The sequence below is a fragment of the Thermobia domestica genome, chromosome 14 (assembly GCF_964235325.1).
Source record: "Thermobia domestica chromosome 14, izTheDome1.hap1.1, whole genome shotgun sequence".
NCBI classification, from domain to species: Eukaryota; Metazoa; Arthropoda; class Insecta; order Zygentoma; family Lepismatidae; genus Thermobia; species Thermobia domestica.
Genome location: NC_137467.1, coordinates 11,297 through 34,840, shown reverse-complemented (window position 1 = coordinate 34,840; position 23,544 = coordinate 11,297). Strand labels below are relative to the sequence as shown.

Below are 23,544 nucleotides of genomic sequence, written 5' to 3'. Positions count from 1 at the left end.
CTGTTGTATCATTTGAGTTATCACAAGGATCACGATCAGCAACATAACTGGTTAGAAAGTCATCAGCAGTGAATATTTCACTATCGAATGGAAGAATTCCCATTCTCTTAAAGCCAGATTTGTTGTTTGATGGTGTCATAGAGCGTTCGTGAGCTACCCCAACACAGGCAGCAATATCGTAAATTGCCATTGGCGTTCCAGGATGATGCAGCAACCACGAATCGACACCTGCATTATAATGATCTTTAAATGAATAAAACACACACATCCAACGCCTGAAGTTTACTGTTACAGTGTGGTGGTAAAGTGACTACAATCACGCCTTTTTCTTTAGCAACATTCAACGCCTCAATACTCAAATGACTCTCATGATTATCATATATAAAAATGGTTGGATTGTCCTTTGAAGAGCCACTGTGTTTAATGAAATGTCTCATCACTTCAGGAAAAACTTCACCTGTCATCCATCCAGAGCTAGTAACTAGCTCCAGGGTTCCGGGAGGGGCACCGCGAATCATGTGTGGCTTGAAGGTTTTTCGAGGGGAGATCATTGCTTATGGCAATGTATTTCCCGATGCACTTATAATACAGCATGTTGTAACCAAGACACCTCGTTCTCCACTCGTACTCCTACACTCGCTATCATCTGTAAGCATTTTCAAATATTTTCTCGAATGCACTTCCGTACTTGGTATCCTGCTACTTTAAATACCTCATCTTGTGTTCATGAGTTATTTACAGTATGCGACTCATAATCTTTATTTATATATCTATATGTGACCAATTGTTTATAAAACAATGTATGTACTACTGAAGTAAAGATTATATCCGTGAACAAATATCTAATTATGCATTTAATAAGATCAACACAATATGCTGTAATGATGTATATTCTTTATTGACTGTCAGGACTACTGAATTCTATTAAAAGTGATATAATATTTGTGTTATTTAGACTTTTAACTTATTAGTGAATAAGTAAGTACTTACGACGTGGTGCTAAATCCGGGGATAAGAGTGTGACCACAACAAACGTCAAACATTTTTCTGGAGTTAAGTAAAGAAACCGATTTCATAACAGACGTGTAAAATAAGTATACCGTAACGACTTGAGATCACCATCATCATAAATATCGATTTAAGTAATACTACTACCACTTTTAATATTAATAATCAGGGTGGATTGATTTAAATCAGTCTGATTTAAATCACGATTTAAATCAAGATTTAAATCACTTGATTTTTTAAATAAAAATCGCTGATTTAAATCAAAATTCCGAAATAAAATAATTTAAAGTGAAAATAAGTAAAATCCCGTTTCTGTTCTGTTATTTCGGTTACGGAAGTTAATAATCATAATACAATGAGACTCAAATGTACAGTATGTACAGCATAGTATGAAAACAAGTGTCATGCACTGGATGATTTGGGAAAATCCCGTTTTGAACGGGTATCGAAGCAATGCTGCTTTCTTCTCTTCGTAACAATGGGTTTGGGTTTTCAAATCGTTAACTATTCCAACGGGGAAATCACAATCGACATTTAAGACGAAAATTCTTTCGCGTGCGCGTCTGCTTGTTTGTTCCCGGATAATAGGGCATATATAGAGGGGTCCTATTCCCTCTCAGATTTTTTTTTTTTTAAGATTTATAACTTTAGGCGAAATTTATGTATTTCCTGCCTCAAGGTAGTTCCAATTTTTTAAAAATATGCCCCTACCAAATATCAGTAACTTTTGTGAAAAAAGTGACATTTTGATGAACGTTGCTATACTTTTTCCTTAATGCTTAACCTTTTAAATTATATTACCTGTTTTTATTCTATTAAAAATCGAATCTTCATTATTCGATTAAAAAAGTAGCAATAAACCTCTTTGCTTCGTTTTTTTCCCCAAGACTGAAGGCATTGTAGAACATGTTACATATGCTTTAACGCCTTTCTACGTCGAGACATAGTGTGTGATGACGACATAAATTTAAAAAGATATTTTTTGTTATGCCTATTATTATTATTATTATTATTATTATCATCATTTTGGCAGGCTTACATTTTACATTCAAAAGACTGAAATTTTGCACACTCGTTCAGTGCATCCCTTAGTATTTTTTTTTTTTTTTTTAGATGTTTTCAGATATCTGCGTGAAAACGGGGATCCAGAAGGGAAAATGTAAAAAAAAAAAAAAAATATATTTTTAACAAGATAGCTTTTTCCACGATTCAGATGGAGACATATGAATGGTACCGTTTGAAAGGCTGTTCTATTCTGAAGAGAATGACGTATGAACCATGATCCTAGGATAAATAGGGATGTTTCAGGAAACTGTTACCTGAGATACTGTTTTATAAGGGAATCTGGGATATTTGGGGGGATATTAATTTTCGCAGGCATACTTTTGCACCTAGAAGATTGAAATTTTGCAGATTTATTTAATGTACCCCTTAGTATTTTTCAGTGTTTCAGATCTCTACCTTAAAACACGGGGTTGGTCCAGAGGGGTAGAAAGTAAAAAAGGGTATTTTTAACAGAAAATACCTTTTTTCATGATTTTTCCGCCCCAGATACACGATGGAGACATTTGAATGATACTATTTGAAAATCTTTTTTTTTTTTTATTCTGAAGAGAATAATATACAAATGACGACCCTAGGATAAATAAAGATATATGAGGAAATTTTTATATTACATGCGGGTTATCTGGGACATTGTGGGGATGTTCTTAGCTCATTGTTAAATATTTCCCCGCCCTTACTATTCAAGATAGCTTGAAATTTTATACACACATTTAGTACACCCCTTAATATTTCTCAGTTGATTTTGAGATATGTGCGTTAGCACAAGGGAGTCCAGAGGGGATCAAAATTTGAAAAAAAAAATCAGAAAAATTCCATTTTCTCTCAAAACTTCCCGCTTCAGGGACATGGTAGGGAAATGTAAATGTTACCGTTTCAAAGGCTCTTCTATTCTGAAGAGAATGAGGTATGAACCGTGATCCTAGGATAAATAGGGATGATGATATAGCTGCTTGACTGAAAGTCCATAATTTTCCTTTTTAAAAAAGCCATAATTTAAAAGGGTTAAGAAACATTGTTTGGGATTAACAGAGGTTAACAATTGGGGATTAATTCAAAATTCAACCCCAATACTTTCACTTAAATGGCATAATTAGCATTTAATACTAATTCCTAATGCTTTTTCTTCAGTTCGCGACTTGTAATTTACGAGGAGAAAGATTTGATTTAAATCAAAAAAATCGATTTAAATCAAAAAAATCAACAAAAATGATTTTTTTTAAAAAAATCATGATTTTTTTCCACCCTGTTAATAATAAAACAGAAAAGTTGACTAAGTTAAAATGTATGACACAGGAGTGAAAATAATCAAATGAACGAGAAAAGAGCTAGATTAATGGGGGGAGGAACTTTGTATCCTTAGAATTAATATTGAAGAAACTAAATATTTGAAAATCCATATTTCTTGAGTTATAAATATATTTTTAGAATTCAGAGTCAGTACTACAGGCACACAGTACAGAAAAATATATCGCAAAGACCAGTCATCAAAAAGAGAACAAAATTAATTAAGAAACTTCGTCAAGACGCTAGCAATACTGTACTGCCAGCGGACAAAGGCAACGCGACATTACTCATACCCACTGAAGTCTACAAGAAGATCTCGGATTTACTCAACGACTCGAATTATAGACAACTCAAGAAAGAGCCCACCTCCATTAATGAACGTAGAATTATCAACCTTCTGAAGAAAACCAACATACTAGAAGAAACACGCACGAAAATTACGCCACATAATTGCCAACCACCGAGACTGTATGGGCTTCCGAAAGTACGCAAGATTGACATTCCAATTAGACATATTCTTTGGGCGATTGGAAACTCAACTTACTGTGCGGCTAAGTACCTGACTACTCTTCTTTAACCGCTAATAGGACAGTCTGAAAAGCACGTCAAGAACTCATGTGAATTCCTGGAAATATTGAACACGACACGCATTTCTCCAGACGACATCCTAGTCACTTTTAATGTGGTCTCTCTGTTTACCGGAGTCCCAGTATAAGACACGTTACATTTAATCAGTGAGCACTTTCGCCGGGGACTGTTGATTTATTCAAGATCACAATAACTTCCACATATTTCCTCTTCGACGGACAGTACTATGAACAAACGGACGACGTTGCCATGGGATTACCAGTGGCAAACTTTTTCATGAAAAGCTTCGAATAGAAAGCGCGAAATCAACACAATTAAAGACAACGTGTTTCTATAGATATGTTGAAGATACCTTTGTCATCTGGCCTCGTGGGAGAAATGCACTGCGATCATTCCTTGAATTTCTCAACAATCAACGCAGCAACATCAAAGGCTGCATACAATTTCTAAACATCCTCATTCGTCGCAAACCTGATGGAAGTCTGGGCCACAGTGTTTACAAAAAAAAAAAAAAAAAAAAATACCCACACTGAACATTATCTTAATGGAAACAGCTTTCACAATACACCAAAGGGCAATACAGTCACTAGCACGCTTGCGCTTAGAAGAAAATCATCTGGGACCAAGAAAGCTTCTGCAGTTAACTTGCACATCTCACGAAGACCATACTGGAGAATGGATACAATGAAAATGACATTCGATTGGTCCTTAAAAGGACCACTACAGAATCTGTGGATCCAGTCAACATTGCAGTCCTGCAATACACTGGGAAACTATCTGGAAAAATTCCTAGGAACATGAAGAGACACATCAAAATCATACACAGACCGCCTAACCTAACATAACCTACTCCGTCCAGTTAAAGACGATTTGGGTCTTAAAACGCCAGGAGTATACTGCATTCCCTGCGAATACGGGAAAACTTACATAGTACAAACAGGACGAACAAAGGAATATCGATGCAAGGAGCGTGAGAGACATATCAAGCTGTTTCATCCGGAGAAATCAGCCCTGGAGGAACACAGTACAACGGGACAAAATTTTATTTTCAGACACGAAAATTATTTTAAAGAGCTCAAACCACTGGGATAGGATAATTAAACAATCTCTTACTATAATACAAGAACCCAACAATATCAACAGGGGTACAGGATTTAACCTTACCCAGACATCGGCACCAGTCATAAAGAAAGCATATATGAATACGACCAATCAGCGTTAAGCTATAGGCCATCCAATCAGAGACACTGATTCTTAAGTCCAACTGGTGTCAGTATAATCACCCTGAAGACGAGAACGGTGTCAGTTCTTGAAACGTCGACTCTATCGTCGCACTTCACCTGGTTGATATCCCTAGAACATCTCTATAATTTATTGCATTTCTGCGTAATTTGTGTCTTGAATGCAAAATTGCAAAAAAGTAAAATTTCAAATTCTAATCAATTTTGCTGTGAATAAAATAATAACCACTTGAAAGTATAAGACACATTCTAAATTTGGCACAATTAGCCGGCATCCCACGTAGGAAGGCCAACTGATTTGGACACGAACAAAAATTTTTCCTCTTCATATCGTCATAAAAGTCGAAACGGAAGGGAAGAAAGAAGTAGAAACAGGAAGAACACAACGAGTCGATGAAATTAAAATTATAATATTGGGAGTTAAAAGAGGAAGCTGAAAAGCGAGAAACATAAAAGAAAAACATTTCATTTGCCGTAGGACTGTTAGATGCAATACTTAATACCTAATCGAAAGCGTTCCAGTCGAAAAGTTTTCTATCTATTCTTAGTAGTTATGAATCATCAGGGCTGGAACGCATAGGGTTAAATATAGGTAGATTACACGTTCAATTAGTTATTACTGAATCCACCAAAATGACATCAATACAATGCTAATAACCAACACATAGCTTAAAACATCCCAATGTAATGAGTTCGAGAATTCCATCCGAAACATTAAACATTACTCATCACTACTGTAACGTGTAATATTAATATTATACTTCTATTGAAAATTTTAATCGGACATAAAGAAAATTGTCAAACATATTTCAGATTTAAAAAGGTGATGTGTGTATCCGAAAAGCTTGAATCAATAAAAACTTCATCCATTAAACACTCACTACTTCACACCACGATCCACTAAGCCCACTATGTACCTTAGCCTTAGTAAATTACTCTGATCTTCTACTCTTAGCCACCACTGTGGTCAACCGTCACCTATTATGTTCGACGTTTAAGAAACACTTGATGAAAATCACCATTATATATTTACATTTCTTATGTGTATTTATTTAAATGTAATACATGATTGAATTAAATTTTACGTGGTGAGAAGAAAGGAAACACAAAGAACTTTCACATTTCGTTTCTAATCTGAGTGTGAATCTATATGGCTAATTCCAAAAGCTATATTTCCTCTACAGTAACAGCACATCACGCCATAATGATATATGCAGGTTGAATACTGGTTATAGCTTGCCTAAAGGCAAGAGTCAAAACTGCATAAAACAAAGTTTCAGTGAGGGTAAAATGAAGTCATTTCCTACACAAGTCAGTTACTGTAGCAGAAAGTCTTAACTATTTTCGTTCTTCATTCTCTCTTTTGTCTCGCACTTTCTATTAAAAGCATTCTACTTGAAAATCTTAAAATTTTGCGTTAATAAATTTCTTAAAGTCAATCATTGAAATAATTTAATGCTTACTTATTAAATAAACGTACAACAGCACACATATTAATAGTGTTTGCCCCAATTTCATTAAACAATTACAAAGTACCAGTTTCGATATTTCTCATTAAACGGTTATGTGATTAATTATTATTTAAACACAAAGAAAAAACCCTAAAGTTATAACTTTAAAACATTTCGTTATAGAATAGGTATTGCTGTCTATACCTAAGCAAAATGAAGTATGGAAGTAATGTATTCGCCTGAAAAAGTCGAAAGAGAGTAGTTAAGTTTTCATAACTTTCTTCTCTTTGTAATGTTATCAAATCCTATCGATTTCAATTGAATTTTAATCCTCTTAGATTCTCTTACCTTGGGCTTCTTAACTGTCAACATTTATTTGTAGAATGGTTATTTTAAGTTTAAACATCCTATGTTTATAAACCCAGGCTAAAGAAAAAGATAAAACGAATAACATAGTGCAATGAGGAAAGTGAGAACCAAATCAGAACTCCAAGAAATCGAAGGAATCTATCGCGATTTGGGACAGAAACCGTAGTCCCAATGCCGGAAGTGATCACACTTCCAGTGAGCAAACTTGACCCAATAACATGGTCAGTGTTCAAAGAACAAATGAAAACGTTTTTTTAACAGATCACATTATTTTGCCTGCTAATGTCATACAAAAGTAACAAGAAAAAAACCTTTTATCTATAAGCTTTACAAACGGTACAAGTGCATATTATGAGACACACCATCTCAAGATATAACTTTCTGAGAAAGAACTTTTACAAGTTAAGTTAATGAGCCATATAATAAAATAAGCTACTTGTAAAAGAGGAAAAGGTGAGTTTATGGTTGGTCTAGTAAGACTTCGTTTGTGATACATCAATATTAAGGATATCACAATAAGTGAAAGGATTCTGTAACGTTAACAATCTTATATATATATATAAAAAAAAAAAAAACCTTGATAATTCCGTCGTGTGATCCACATCTGGTAGTTTTAATTACCCAGGTGTTTTGTATATAAACTAATGTTACAGTTTCAAAACCGATATATAAATGAATATTAAAATATGATTTTTATATCATGAAATCTTTTGAGTGAGAGGGGAAAGATATAAATAATTCGGCGAGGTACTGTTCCCTGTAATAGGAAAAGAATTACAGAATACTGACATTACTCAGAAGCGTGTAAGTATTCAATCCTGATATTCAAGCCCTGGTGCAAGGTGGTTTATAGCAATTTACCATTACCTTTGCATAATTATCTCAGTGCCGAACTGTCCTACCTTTTACAACGCTATGCATTAGGTTGAATTATTTATGTGTTCAAATGTTTGCGATTCCAATAACACAGTTTAAGGTAAAGGAAAAATAAATACTTAGCAAAGTATTGCAAGTGTTGAAAAGAAATATTTATACAAAACATATCCGAGGTGAAATAAACGCATTTAAACGTACCTCAGGGCCTGTACATTGCAACCATCTTCTCGATTATTGTTTTCTTGAACATCCTCTTCGTCATCGTTCTTGTTTCCAATAGTGGCATACATGTGACTGCTTGATCCTTCTGTGATGTTTGTAAGATCGGGAGATGTTGGCCTGATGTTACTGCGAAAACGTTCGGTACTTGCAAATACATCAGCCGTTGGTAAGCGCTTCACCAAACATATTGCTTTCCAAGTTAGCTTCCAATCTGATATCGTTTCATGTTCATTCTCTCCTTCCGCACTTTCTCGTTTCTTATATTCCACAAGTACTGCAAGAGGGTCTTTATGGTCATTAGTGTTACTAGTACATAGCTTATAATTACATTCTTTAAATGACTCATTTTCTGTTTTTATTTCACCTTTAATACGATTGTTTTCTGTTTTTATTTCAATTTTATTACAGTCAAAGTTGAAATAATGTGAAGCCATTTCGGTCATATAAAACTGTTCACGTCGGAGATTTGAAACCTTCAGCAGTTAATGTTCGAGAAAAACCAATAGATCTGAAACCAATAAGAAAAATATTATTCGCTTTAACAAAATTTATGAGCGGGACAGAAGAAAACAACGGTAATTGCCGCATCAGGTGAAATTTAGTAGTGGGTGGAATTGTTTGTAATCACACTAGGGATGTAAAAAGTACTGAAAGCAGTACTTTAAAATATCCGAAATTTTGCTACTACTCATACCAAAATAATGATATAGGGGAGGGTAGTCCACAGTGTGACATTGTATACATTGAGAGAATTAAGTTTTCTCTGTAGCTTTTCGAGTTTGACGCCAGGTGTCTACCTCAGTTGGAACCCTATCAGTTCGCAGTCAGTTGCTTAGTCGGTTTGTGCATGGTGTGGACGAGTGAGGAAATACAGGTTTTTATTTTTTCACTTCTAAAGTTACGACTATTGTTGATTTAAGGCAATTGTTACAAAATGCCGTCACGTCCTATTATATTATTGTGATGGCACAATTCAAAAGAGGCATGATTTGTTTCGGTTCACAGCGGGTGAAAGTAGTCACTCGCTCTTGTTAATTGAGTCGACTTGTTTTGTTAACCTTCTGAAAAGTACACACTGAGACACAGACATGTAGTACACAGTCAGATGGCGTCTCAGTGAGTACCATGCATAAATACGAAACATGTCACTAAATATATTTGAGAGCAGGCCTCCAGAAGTGTGCCTATTAAAGGAATAAAGCCTAGCCTATAGCTACAAGCAGTATGCGAATTAACGGGAACTTCATAGGGAGATGAAATGTACATATATTTCAGAAATTAATATAAGGAAAAACAAATTTATTATGGATATCCAATCCATGTCTAGTTTTACAGGTGGTTTCGCCTCATCCTCAATAATTCGCACACTGGCTACAACACATTACTAATATTGTGATCGAAAGTCTAGTAAGTGCGTTAAGAAAGATGCCTTTTTTAGTAGATTATTGGACTTTGGACCTATCTTTCTTTCCTATTCTTGAGTCCATCCCCTTTTCTCTCTATTTTCTAGATGCGCTACTACCAGTCGATCAGGTTCATGAAGTTTGTCTACATAATCTTGATCAATTTATTAAAACAAGAGAATTAAAAAAAATGGAACGTATGCAAACAAGTGGCTGGACAACCAAGTGTTTTATATTTGTTCGAATGTAATCCAAAGCAATATTTTCGCTCACGGCGTTATTGTCACGTCTGTTTCAAACGTTTACGCACAAGCTGTGTGTTACTTTATGGGATAGTGGGTGCAGGGCCGTAATCAGGATACGTGGCTCCCGGGGCAAGCATTGTTTCCAGGTCACCATTAATATGGATTGAGTCAAAAACATTAGATGTAATGTTTGAAAACTATTTATTTGAAGCCCTCCCAACAAGGCGCCACCGGAACACATGCAACTATAATTTTCCCTAGGTTTGGTGATCTGGTGATAAAATGGTTCTCGTGGTTTCTTAACGTTGGAGAAGAAAACAAAATCAAAGCCGTACAAGCACATAGGCCATTCCGAAGATTGCAATAAAATATCTTCGACAAAACATTCATTTCACGGCATAGCTGAATCCCTATCTGTATCTACATTACACTAGCAACTACTTAGTGTTGAATAGTTTTTCATTTCCACGAGAGGCCTACCTACTAGGAACAGCGCAGGTGCGTTAAAGAACTACTCGAGTTCCTCTGTGATATGGTAACAAATCTTACATATAGGCCTAACATTTCCCATCCTGTGTAGCCTTTTTTGTATGCTTAGTATACTAATGTAGGGAACTTACTTCCTCGTCTTTAACATGCTTTCTTTATTTTTAGGTTCATTATGGTGAGGCGGCGAGGTATTCCAAGAAAGATAGGAAATAATGATCTGCAACAAATGGAAGAAGCAGTGAAATTGGTACTGGAACAGAAGTACTCATTACGAAAAGCAGCAAAGGAGAAGAAGCTGTCCTTTCAAAAACTATTTCACTACGTCAAGAAGAAGAGAAATAATCCTGACGTCCCAATCAAGATGCAACCGAATTATAGTGTTCGCAAGACATTATCTGAATTGGAAGAAAAGAGTCTAGCAGAGTACGCCGTTTCGTGCAGCAAGTTAAGCTATGGATTGACAACAAGAGCACTACGTGAGTTGGCATACGAAATGGCAGTTAGAAATGAAGTCAAAATACCGGAAACATGGAAAGAACACAAATGGGTAGGTGTAGAGTGGATGCGAGGGCTTTTGTACCGAAACCCAAACCTTAGCGTAAGACAAACAGAGCGCTGTGGTGTATTTAGATTAACAGCTTTCAGTGAGGGAAATGTCAATGCGTTTTTTGAAAACTTAAATGGGGTGTATAGTCGTTTTCCTCAGTTTGCTAATGGATCGCGTGTTTTCAATTTGGATGAAACAGGCGTAACAACAGTCCAAAAGTAAAAAAAAAAAAAAACAAAAAAAAGTCATAGCACAGGAAGGGACAAAACCAGTCAACAAATGTACTAGTGGAGAGAAGGGAGAATTAGTGACAGTGACAGCAATAGTCTCAGCAATTGGAACGTTTCTTCCTCCTGTAACGCTCTTTCCGAGGAAAAACTTTAAACCGCACATGCTAAATGGAGCTCCTACAGGAAACTTAGGATTAGCAAATCCCTTAGGATGGATGACAGCAGACATATTTCCAGAAGTTCTTCAACACTTTATTCAATATTCACACAATTCAAAGGAAAATCCGTCTTTGTTAATTTTCGATAATCACAAAAGCCACGTTTCTCTCCGCGTAAACGATATGCCAAAGAGCGCTGGTGTTACCATACTTACGATACCTCCATAGTGCAGTAACAAGTTATAGCCTCTAGATGTCTCCGTGTTTGGACCTTTAAAAGTGTACTACAACGCTGCAGTTGATTCTTGGTTGTTGAGAAATCCAGGTGTTTCCTTGCCTATTTACCAAATTGCAGCATGTGTTGGCGAAGCACTTACACCAACTAACATCGTTGCAGGCTTCAAAGCCAATGAAATTTATCCCTTTGATCAGGACATCTTTGACCCCTCAGATTTTTTTACCTTGAACAGTAACGACGACACCGGAAGCATCAACATCCTCCATATTCAGCACTCTAAGTAACACATCAGCAAAATCAACACCCCCCCAACAGTTCAACAACGACTCAATGTGATAAGGATTACAAGCAGTGCAATATCTCCCAAACTTTAAAGGAGGGTACCTATGGAAAAACATTTGTTTCGCCAGCTGAGTTTCGTGGTTTTCCGATAGCAGAAAGTAAGAAAAACAATACTGGAAAACGCCGAACTGGAAAAAGACAGACACTTCGGAGTGAGCTCTACTCGCAAGCCAAATCCAGAAAACAAAATCAACTGGAACAAAAGAAAAAAAAGCACATTGCTTGTAACTTATTTGACGATACCGAAAGTGACGAACCTTCGATTAATGACAACATTGACACCATCCTGAGTGGTTCGGATGATGATAATGATGCGTCAGATCTTCTTTCAGAAGACTACCTAAGTGAATTCGCCGATTTAGATCGTGTGCCAGTTCCAGGTGATTTTGCTCTTGTGCGTTTCCCAAAGGATGTGTTCTATGTCGCTGAAATATTCAATCCCTGAAGAAAAGAAGGTGAATGTAGTTTCCTATTTAAGGAAAAGTGCTAAAGTGGTGCATTTGTGAAGCCTATCGTACAAGATATAGCAGTAGTTGGTCCATCTGATATTGCTACGGTTCTGCCTAAACCGCTTCCAATGCAAACTAAGAGATTCGAAGGTTTCATCAAGTTCCCTTTTAGTTTTGGAAGCATAAATTTGCGTTAAGACATTTTTTGCACATGTTTGCGAATTGTTGACGTTGTCGATATCATATTATTCTTAAGCCTATGCTATAGTTTTTTCAGTAGAGTAGATTAATTTTCCCTGTTGTGCCTTAACAGATTTAAATACAAACTAAGAGACTGAAAGATTTCATAATTTCCTTTTAGCTTTTGGAAGCATAGATTTCCGTTAAGACATTTTGCACATGTTTGTTTGTATTGTTTACAATATCGATGTCACATTTTTTTTACTTGAGTAGCATAGGCTTTGTGCACAAGGAAACATTTCCACTGTTAGGCTGCTTAATTAAAATCTTTCGTGTTTTCAGGCTCTTTCACAAGAGAATATTAATGCATGCATTAGTTTGCTTTGAAAACGTAAATCTTTTTCAAAGGAAATTAATGAATACATTGTTAAGCGTTTGCAAAAAGCAGGAAAACATGGAGAAAACTTCAAAAGCCTGAAAGTGTAAGTGTTCGCTTGTGTACATAAACTTCTATTTGTTGTTATAATTAGTCTAAAAACAATAGTTAGAAGCACAAATGTATTTACTAACTTGGGTCTCACTGTGCACTACTATTGGTACACAGTGAAACATTAGGGCCTAGGTTACTTTTCGCTTCCTCCCACATATACTATGAAACCATTTTTTGATAAAATGTATCTAAAATTCTAGCTGAGATATACCCTCAAAAAATGGTTACTTCACTTTTTTCACTCTTTTAATATTATAATAAATACACGCCAGAAAAAAATTTTGTCTCACTGTGGACTACTCTCCCCAACCTAAAAGCCGAAAATACAGAACTATACAGAAATATGGAAGTACTCATCAATATACGATTTTTTTAAATTTTACCCCACGTCAAAGAAACACCTAACCTATTAATTTCTTCTACTTACATACGAGATATCATAGACCTATATCTTCTTTTTCCATATCATTATAATTGTCTTATACATTATTACATTTTATCGAGATACGATTCTTGCTTTTTTCTCTTTTTTTTAAATATACTTACCAATACTCAACGTAGATCACTGTTGCATGAACACAGAAAACGCCAAACTAAAATATTTTCTACTATATTACTACCATATATTTTTTTAAAAATAAAACATGACAGCAATGTTATACAAATTTTAGCGTATCTGGAAAATAGAAAATGAAATGAAATTTTGAGTTTTACGTCCCACGGTTATGCCGGCTAGGCTAAAGGAGACGGAGATGATCAGAAATGAATGAAATGAAGAAAGTGGGAGGAAAGGGGAGAACCCCGAGGAAACCCACGCACACAGTGATTGTCCACGACAAATTTCACTTGGCGGGAGCAGGGTTTGAACCCGCAACAACATGCTCCAGAGGTGAACACTCTACCACGGAGCCACCGCGGCCCTATCTGGAAAATAGAGATAATCGAAATAGTAGGTATTACGTCACTTCGCATAACTATGCGTTACGTTAAGAAACTATGCACACAATTTTTTAAAGAAAAGTACGGAATGCCCTTGAGATATTTGGTTAGACTGAATATGGTTAGCTTAGGTTACGCGAAGCGGCACTAGCACCGGCAGCCAGTGGGACTATTTCGTGGGACGGAAAATAAAGAAAATGAGGATATTCCAGCTTTTTTCCCCTAGCATATACCCAGGTGCATTGCTGGGACCTGGGAGGAAATTTATTTCCCTTTCTATGCTTTGTTTTCTAAATTATAAGAACCATATAACTAATTACTTTGATTTATTATTATTTACTTCTAGATTATAAATTATTTGGGGGTTAAAAATTAAACTTCATTAACTGTACTTTATATAACAAATTAATAATATGATTCTTTAAGTTCCGTTTCCATTTGCACTAGAAAGAAGCAAAGTACTAACCATGAACAGATGGTTGAAAGGAACCAGTTTGTAAAGTAACGTAGAAACTCTGTGGAAATAGAAATGAAGTACCACGAACCAAGTTTAGTAATAGATGTCGGTCTGTCTGCTGTTCGAAAAGAATGTGCGTGTAGCCGGTGGCGTCTGCTTGGTGATTTTTCGATCGAAGAATATCGATTTCCGTCTTAGAAGAAACTGCATCATAAACAATCTCATTGCAGGTTACTTGACGAGATTAGTATCATATTTATTTATTTTATTGCATGTTAAACTTTAGAAACTGTGGTCCTTATGACAGTGGCGTAACAAGAACAGGTGAGGGCAGTGGACAATGAAGGAAGAAGACAACGGTAGTTGCTACTTCAGGTGAAATTGAGTAAGTGCTTGGAATTGTTTGTGATCAAACTAGGGATATAAAAAGTACTGGAAGCAGTACTTTAAAATATCCGAAAATTTGTTACTACTTATAACGATATGCCTAAATCCTAAAAATACAGAACTTAACAGAAATATCGAAATACTCTTCAATATACGATTTTTTTTAAATTTTATCCCTTGTGAAAGGAAAACCTATTACTTTCTTCTACTTACATATGAAATATCATAGGCCTATATGTTGTTTCTTCATTATCATTATAATTTTCTTATACATTATTACATGTTATCGAGGTACAATTCTTGCTTTTTTTTTCCAAATAAATTTACCAATACTCAACGTACGATCAGTGTTGCATGAGCACAGGAAACGCCAAAACTAAAATATCTTCTACTATATTACTAGCTTATATTATTTAAATAAAACGTGAGGGCAATGCTATACAAATTTTCCAATTAAAATGGATAACATTTTCAAGATGTGTCGTAATATGTTATGGAGATTTGCTTGTTCTATCCAGCCATTTACCTTTACTCAAATGCATGTAGCATAAGCAATTTCTACTTAAATTTATCGTTGTCGCCTGTTTTAATTTGCTTCTCCAGTATTTAATTCTTTACATTTCTTCTAATAACTTATTGTATTTTTTGGTTTATTGGTTCTATTTGCGTTTAGCGTCCAATTTTGTAGCAATGATATATGAAACATAGACATACTGGTTAAGGTTGGATCCTAATATGAGTTCTTACCAGAAATGAACATGACGCACAGAATAACCTTAGACTATCTATAGAGATCTTGTAACATACACAATGGGGCTCCCTCCTAATCCTTTTACAGTCCAGCGCTACCTAAATTACATTAACAAAAGAACAAACGTATTATGAGAATGCGTAAATGGTATATTTTACTGAACTGAAACATTTAAAAAATAGACACCCGCTCGCGTTTTTTTTTTTTTTTTTTTTTTTTTTTTTTTGCTAAGTAATGATGTTTTTTCATATTTCAAACACCAAAATCAATGCCAGTCAAATCTTAATACGGAACTACCCAATGGACATATATATCAACAATTAATTTGATAACATTTAAAACTTAAGTAAAACAAAAAGGCAAGAGAAATATGTTACCTTTCTTTTTAACCAAATGTTTCAAATAAACTTACTTTAATAAAATAAATCCCTGTTCATATTAATAGCCTTTTTACAACTTAAAAGTTTCTTTCTTCGTATGACGAATAAATAATAATTACCTCGGAGCTGATGTAGTTTTGGCGCACAGTTTCGAAGATTTACAGGTAAAATAGAACACTTTGCATAGAAAGACATGACAACAGATATCTTTAAGGAACAAATCACTGCAAGCAACAAAATTTTAATATAAAATAATAGAGTTGTATTTTAGGTTTACAAGTGTTCCGGTAGTACCGTAAACATTACAACTGCTATACGACGCATTAAATAAGTAAATGCATATGCTAAGCGGCTCTATTAGATGCTACTTTCCACGAGCGGTGTATTTCTATATAGTGTACAGACGCTGTATTGTATCTTTGCAAGTGTAGCGTTACTAGTATGAAACAACTGCAAGTGCTAATGAAACATGTATCAAACCACTCGTCTCCGAGTTCGTTTACTCTTATAACCATCTACTCTGACACGTCTGCTCCCATTTCACACAGCCCCGCACACGTCCTGCTACGACTCGGGTAAAGTGCATTTGTGCTTTTTAGTGGCTGCCTAGCACAGGTCGGTGATCTTTTGCACTGTAGTTGTTACATTATACATTCAGAAGCTGTATTTATACGCAAATCGTAAAATTGTAATTTTTCAACAATTACTTCTGGTGGTCCCATAGAACTTTATCTAGTTCAAGCGACATATTTTCATGTTGACAATCGCAAATCCTTCAGGGGACAATAAGAAGGAAATTAGTAAAACTGATATATTGTTTCCCCAATTATTTCGAGTAGAGGTCTTAAAGTAAATCTGCACGATTTTCTCTACCTTACAGGCAAACAATCGTATATTATTTCCTCCTCTTACAAATATTGGTTTCACTCAGATATGACTGTTAGTACTTTATATCACAGTTGCCTGATAAGCTTCATCTCAAGTTTCTTTTTCTACGCCAGTGAATGTTTCCTCCCGGAGCTACAAAACTTTCCCCGGAGGTTTTTCCGATCGGACTGAAGTATGGTTACAGGTGCTTTCGCAGTATTTCTTTCAATCTTAGGCAGAAATCTACTCTACTAATCACTACTACAATTTATTTTCCAATGACATATTACCACTAAGTATTAAAGACGTATGCGTACGGAGTGGCCGAACATACTGAGACTGTGCTCACATAAAGACATGTTTGCAATCCAGATTTATTTTGTTTTCCTTCGTAATTCTACAAAGTTAGCAATCTTAAAGTATACCCTGGATTTCATAGATCTTAATTTAGTTACTAGATGAAGCGGAAATCGTCCGTACTATTCTGTTGGAGTTCTTGTCTGAAAGCGATTGTATTTCGTCTTAGCACAAAAACGGCGAGAAAATATATCTGACAATGTCATTCCCACAAATTTGGAAAAGGAATTTAGTGAACGTGCAGGCCGGTAATCTTTTTGCTACAGAGGCATTTCACACGTATCAATGGATTTGATCAAATTTTGCATACTGTATGACAGAACTAGCAACAGTAAATTATCTCCTTTGGACTTACGAAAATTATTTGCGAGTGATTGATTGTAGGAATGAGGGAACCTTAGAAGGAATCTTTCCCAAGACAGCCAATTACTGGGACCCACACCAGAGCACGAGATTCGCAGTGTCTGAATCAGTTACAAGGCATTCGTGTTGTTTGGTGGCAATTTAGCACAAATTGGTTTTGTTTTTTATTGTGGGTATTTTGTCGTACCGAGTATTTACACACAAATCATGAAAAAGGTTGTGTTTTAAACAAGTATTCGTGCAGTTTTACTATACAAATCCATTGTATAAGTAGTTATAGCAGTAAGAGTAGTAGTAGGAACGGGTTAGAAGCCCCACAGGGAACTTTCTGTTCTCGACATAAAATGAGCAAATTTAAGAATTGGCCAAATGTTTCCGTTGGATGCATATAGTAAAGTGGCACCAACATTACAAGGTCTGTATGATAAGTAATGAGACTCGCCGCGCCGCGGCGCGCGTGTCGCTGGAGCGGGTTTGTCGGTGATGGAGGATGTAGGGGGGGGTCCGAGCAAAGCAACGCACCGCGCGTCAGTTGGCTCCGAGCCTTAGTGGAGCGCGGACAAGCCTTGGACAAAGCCCTTGTGAACATTCTTGTCACGGCGGAAAATCAACAAACATGGAGGGTTCCATCGAACAGCGTTATGCGATCAAATTTTGCGTTCGCCTGGGGAAAACGGCTACTCAGACGCTTTCTCTCATCACGGAGGCCTACAAAGAGGAAGCCCTATCCAAAGCCCAGGTGTTTCGTTGGCACAGTGCGTTCCGGAACGGCCGGGAAAGCGTTGAGGATCTGGAGAGGGCTGGACGCCCGACAACAGTGACTACGGACGAAACTGTGGCAAAAGTGAGGGATCTCCTGAACTCAGACCGTCGATTATCGTTGAGATTGATTGCTGATGAACTCGATATGAACCACACAACAGTGCACAAGATTGTGACGGAACAATTGGGAATGAGAAAAATCTGTGCGAAACTGGTGCCGCGAGTGTTGACTGACGAACAAAAGCAACGACGTGTTGATTGTTGTCAGGAACTGTTGAACCTCATGAACAGTGACCCTAACTTTGAAGATGACGTCATAACAGGTGACGAGTCGTGGGTGTTCCAGTACGACCCTGAAACGAAACGTCAAAGCGCGGAGTGGCACACTCCTGCGTCCCCGCGCCCCAAGAAGGCCAGAATGTCGAAGTCAAAGGTGAAAACAATGTTGATTGTTTTTTTTGACAATGTGGGGGTGGTCCACAAGGAGTTTGTACCCCAAGGACAAGCCGTCAACGCCGCCTTCTACAAACAAGTCCTTGAGAGACTGCACAGGAGCGTCAAGTGGAAAAGACCGGCGATCGCTAGCCGGTGGAAGTTGCATCACGACAATGCCCCTGCCCACACCGCCTTCTTAGTGACCTCCTTTTTGACCCGGATTGGGGTGGAAGTCCTTCCACAACCACCCTACAGCCCAGATGTGAGCCCGGCCGACTTCTTCCTCTTCCCGAAGCTGAAGCCACGCTTGAAAGGAACCCGTTTTGCAGACGTCACAGCCATCCAAGCAGCCGTGACCACATTTCTAAAGGACATGCCGGCTGCTGACTTCCAGGGGGCGTTTGCAGCGTGGAAACATCGATTGCAGAAGTGCATCGACGCAAGAGGAGAGTACTTCGAAAGCTTTTAAGTCCCTGTACAGATCAGATCAATAAAACAATGTTTCCAGACCTGGTCTCATTACTTATCATACAAACCCTGTATTTCTGGTGAATCCCGTGAATTCCATCTATGCTAAGTAGAATTTTGTGATGAGAGCGAAAAATTCTGGAGGATACGAAATACGAAATTTTTACGTGAAATACTATCTCGGAGTAAACTTTAATATACTCGAACCACCTACGCATCAACAAGTAGGACGATTCAGTATAGTAGTGTAAGATAGAGATAAGTAACATAGAAGTAGGAACGGGTTAGCTTAACCTTAGGGTAGTTTTGACCCATTTTAAGTTTTTTTTTTTTTTTTTTTTTTTTTCGAGTGAGTATACAAGCTGGTGCAGGCACTGTAAAGTTAAACCCTAACTTGATTTGTAAACATGGAATAAATTCACGTTGCTACATTGTGAATTTTATACCCTCACGTTGGTATATTTTCTTCTACAAACACACTAACGGTTAAAAAAATAATGGCTCAGAGATTACACATTGGACATTATTGCTGTATCGCCGGACCAACTTCAAAATCGTAAAAATGGACCAAATTGTACTGCGTTCAGTTACATTTGGTTATAATGCGTTAAGTTACGTTACATTACATTATTAGGCATGCAGTTTTACTATACGGATAAACAGTTTAAGTAGTAGGAGTACGAGTAGGGGTATAGTAGTGATCCGCAAATTCCCGGGAATATTCACTGGGAATCTTCCCAGGAAAATATTCAAAAATTGGAATATTCCGGGAATTTATGTACAAACAAAAAGAAAATTGCATTCTATTGCTATATTATGATTACTAAATAAAATTCGTTTTTTTTAATCAGAGTATATTTGTCACTGTTATCTCCAGATTTTTTAAAACGTATATTCTGAATGGTCTCCAGAAGATTCTTTGGTAAGTCTTTACTTTTACTCCAACTGTGATTTTAATCGGTTCTTATAGGTTCAGTTACTTCTTGGAACTGTTTGTGCGTGAGTCACTTGTTGGAACTGTTCGTGCCTTTGGTGTGACGTGTTAGTTCATATTTTTCCCACTAGGTGTCTGTGTAGTTATATGGTAGTTTGTTAGTGTGATGTCACATGTTCTGTGTTCATGTATGTGTGTGCTGCTGTTTGTGGCATGCGGGAAGCGCGTAATTGAATTGGTTGAATTGAGTTAGAGAAAACCTATAATAGTTGTGGTCTAAAGCTGAAGATATTTTCGACGTATTGTAAAAGTGGATGTTTATTGGTTTCTTGTTTGTAATAATAGCAAGTGTGCTCGGTTTAATAAAACGACGTGTGTGCGGAAAAGAACATTTTTCAGTAATGTTGAGTATTGTGCATGTGTTCTTGGTATCTTATTTTTTCGTGTGTGGAATAAGCAGTTATGAGTTCATTATTCATGAGTGTTCTCCTATGGCGAAATGGTGAGTGTTTTCTTTTTTTAATTCATATTATTTTTATTCTTGATTTGTTTTGCATTTGAGTATTAGGCAAAGTATTTGGTTTGCTGCTGCTTGTCTTATTGTCTTGTTGAGATGTATATTTTTTTCTTTGTCATGCATTGATTTATGATTAGAGACGAGTGTTTTTTTTAAAATTTTTCCCTTCTTATCTTAGCTTTATAGTAGTGGTGTGATTATTTATTATTATTTTGGATGTTTTTATGGTACTTGAGCGGGGGGTTTGGGGGGCGGTAGCTTCCCATTTAGATCCGAAAATTCATATTCACCGCTTCACCTGAATTGATGTTTAGTAACATTGTGGCCCTTGTACTTATAGTATAATGCTTAACATCGTACATTACTTTCACTGTGTTAGTAATTGTAATCGATTCATGTGATCCGGTTCCGGGAGCAGTTTAGGAATGATTCCTAAACTGCTCCAGGAATCGGATCACATGAATCGGTTGAAGTCACTGTTTGGCTCAAAGTAAAAATTTGCCGATTCTTTAAAACGTATATTCTAAACGGTATTATGTTGTTTTATTATATTTAGAGAGTATGCATAAATGTATATTTATTAGAAATATGTCTTATGCGAGTAAATATGTTAAAAAGATTTGGTATAAAAAGTCCACAAACTTTTACACCGCTGAACAGTTTAAATTTACATTTTAGTGAATTTTCTAAACTTGACCCTACTACTGATATTGTAAACACATTAATTACTTACGTCATAAAGAAATTAGATTATGTAACTGCCACAAGATACTTAGTCTGTCGAAAAATTGCTAAGGTTGCCCAGTGTAAATAATGGCATATATACAGAATATTGATTGAAGTATACTGTGCTTTGTTACTGTGTACTATTAAATCACTAATTTAAGATTACGATATAGTATACATGAAGCTGCATCCGTTCCCGAAGGAGCAGGACGCTCATACTTTTAGGGATTATTCATTGAGTATGTACGAACTTACAAAGGGGGTAACAAAGCGACTTTTATTTACTTATCGACTGATAAGATACTGCATGTGTAGTGCCCTTGTACTTTATCTATGATATGTGTGTGGGGGGAGAGAATTTAACGCATATCGAATGTCTTGTGCACGCGGATATTTCTTACTATTGCACTACGTAGAAAATTTATGGCATTTCATGTAGAAGTGGTGATAGAACACAGAAGAAACGCAGATCAGGCGGTTCTCATGTATACTATTACCTAAATTCTGTAACAACGCTTGGTACATATATACACAGGTAATGAAGAACAAAACAAACCCTAATTAACACAGGTCCGGAAACGCCAGAACTAACGAAACATCCTGAGATGCAATCCTAATTTTGATAACATTATATTTTAAATGTGTATGTAATTACAGATACAGATATTCCCTTATTCCATGTCTCATCCTTCCTCAGAGAGCGAAATTCGAGTCAAAGACGACATGTATTACTAAGGGTTGTTCGGTGTGGATTGATAGTACTATTGCGCACCACTAGGTAATACTAGTACTAGTAGGAAGGTGTTAGAAGCACCGCAGGGGTTGTTTGGGTTCTGTTCTCGATATAATATGGGCAAATTAAAGACTTACACAATTTTTTCTGTACATTTTACAACCTATGGATCCGTTCCGTACAGCAAAACAACTGTACCTCTCCGCCAAATAGTCCATCCGCCTTCACATAGAGCAGTGATGCCAATTCCCTCAGAGCCGTTTTCCCTTCACAAGCTTTAGAATTTCCCTTTTCCGGACAAAATTTCCCTTCATCCAAACCGTTCAAGTACTGTACTTACTTAGTAAACGTATTTTCCATCGTTTTCGCTTCCACCCCCTCATCCCTAATCTTATAACCACATACAAGTAGATACCTGACAGCCTTACTTTGAGCTTATTCAGAATTTGAACTTGATTTGTTGTTTAGGTATCTAAGGCGTCGCGATAGAGGAGGGGAAAGGATATGGAAAGGTGTAGGTCAGGACCTATGTTAAAGGTGCAATCTCTGCATTTGCCTGGTGTGACTGAGGAAAAACCCTATAAATACCTCGGTCAGGACGGACAACCTAAATAAATCATACAAAATATAAAATAAATATTAAGTAAATTTAATTTTTATCCTAGATATCATGATAGATTTTAATATTAATGTAACCTAAAGTACAAAGAAAATATTAAGTATATATTTGGTATTTACTTACTTAAGAACAGCACTCCCATATTTACTGAAACGAATACGAACAATTACAAAGAAAACACTAGCTGATACTGTCTTTGGCTGTACACGAGGAACGTTCGTAAGCACAATACAAACTAAATCAAAGTTTAGAGATGCGGAATTCTTAAGAATGTATAATTCTGTGCGCACAGTCACTAGAAAATTTGTAAACTTACACACATACACTAATGACCAAGTATTCGCCCATATATACATATTTACATTCACGACACGTCCCGAACACGAATCCAAACCAAACTGTTATAATAGTTGCAATCAGTGGCGGCGGTTGGACGTTAAAAGTGGGGGGGGGGGGGGGCAAGACATGATCTGAATATTTGATATCAATGTTAGTTTTCCTGGTTGCTTGTAACACTTTGTTTGACGAAAGGTTGTATAACTATTAGGATACTGTCTTTTTCAGTTAAAATACCGTATATCTTGTTCCATATTTATTAAGTAAATTGACAAGAGCAACGCAAGTAGATACTAGCCCTTTGTACTCTTAAACAACGAAGGTGTAAGAAGAGATTATATTCCTTGCTCATGAATGTCTGTCTGGAAAATTGTGTGATCAGATTAGGGTCCTATTTAATAACAAATTTGCAAAACAAATTAACATAAAGGATAATATTAATCAAATAATCATAGTAATGGATAATGAGGCTTGTTTTGCAGAAATTATATTGAAACTGGAAATTAATGAACAACTTATATTTTTAATTCCACGCATGTTATTATATGTGTTATTACTCTTAGAATGACAGTGAATACTACAAGAATATGCTACGACATTTAAAGAAATACTTTTGCAGATTCCCGAAACATGTTCGC

General features: G+C 36.3%; 1 protein-coding gene across 9 annotated transcripts in view; it reads right to left on the bottom strand.

The window, feature by feature from the left end:
- The window catches only part of LOC145669471 (uncharacterized), a 54,371-nt gene extending 32,181 nt beyond the window's left edge, over positions 1-22,190 (bottom strand). Inside the window, exons 1-3 of one of the 9 annotated variants that reach the window (XM_081737643.1) lie at positions 22,089-22,190; positions 15,406-15,507; positions 8,081-8,378 (exon numbers count right to left, since the gene is read on the bottom strand). In XM_081737643.1, coding sequence (XP_081593769.1) covers positions 8,081-8,378; positions 15,406-15,418 — 311 coding nt within the window. In that variant the 5' untranslated portion in view covers positions 15,419-15,507; positions 22,089-22,190. Of the gene's footprint in view, positions 1-8,080; positions 8,613-15,405; positions 15,508-15,908; positions 17,336-21,225; positions 21,753-21,774; positions 21,999-22,088 lie in introns of those variants that run through there. The other 8 variants (XM_081737640.1, XM_081737644.1, XM_081737639.1 and 5 more) reach the window with 8 other exon arrangements.
- Between the last annotated feature and the right edge of the window lie 1,354 nt (positions 22,191-23,544).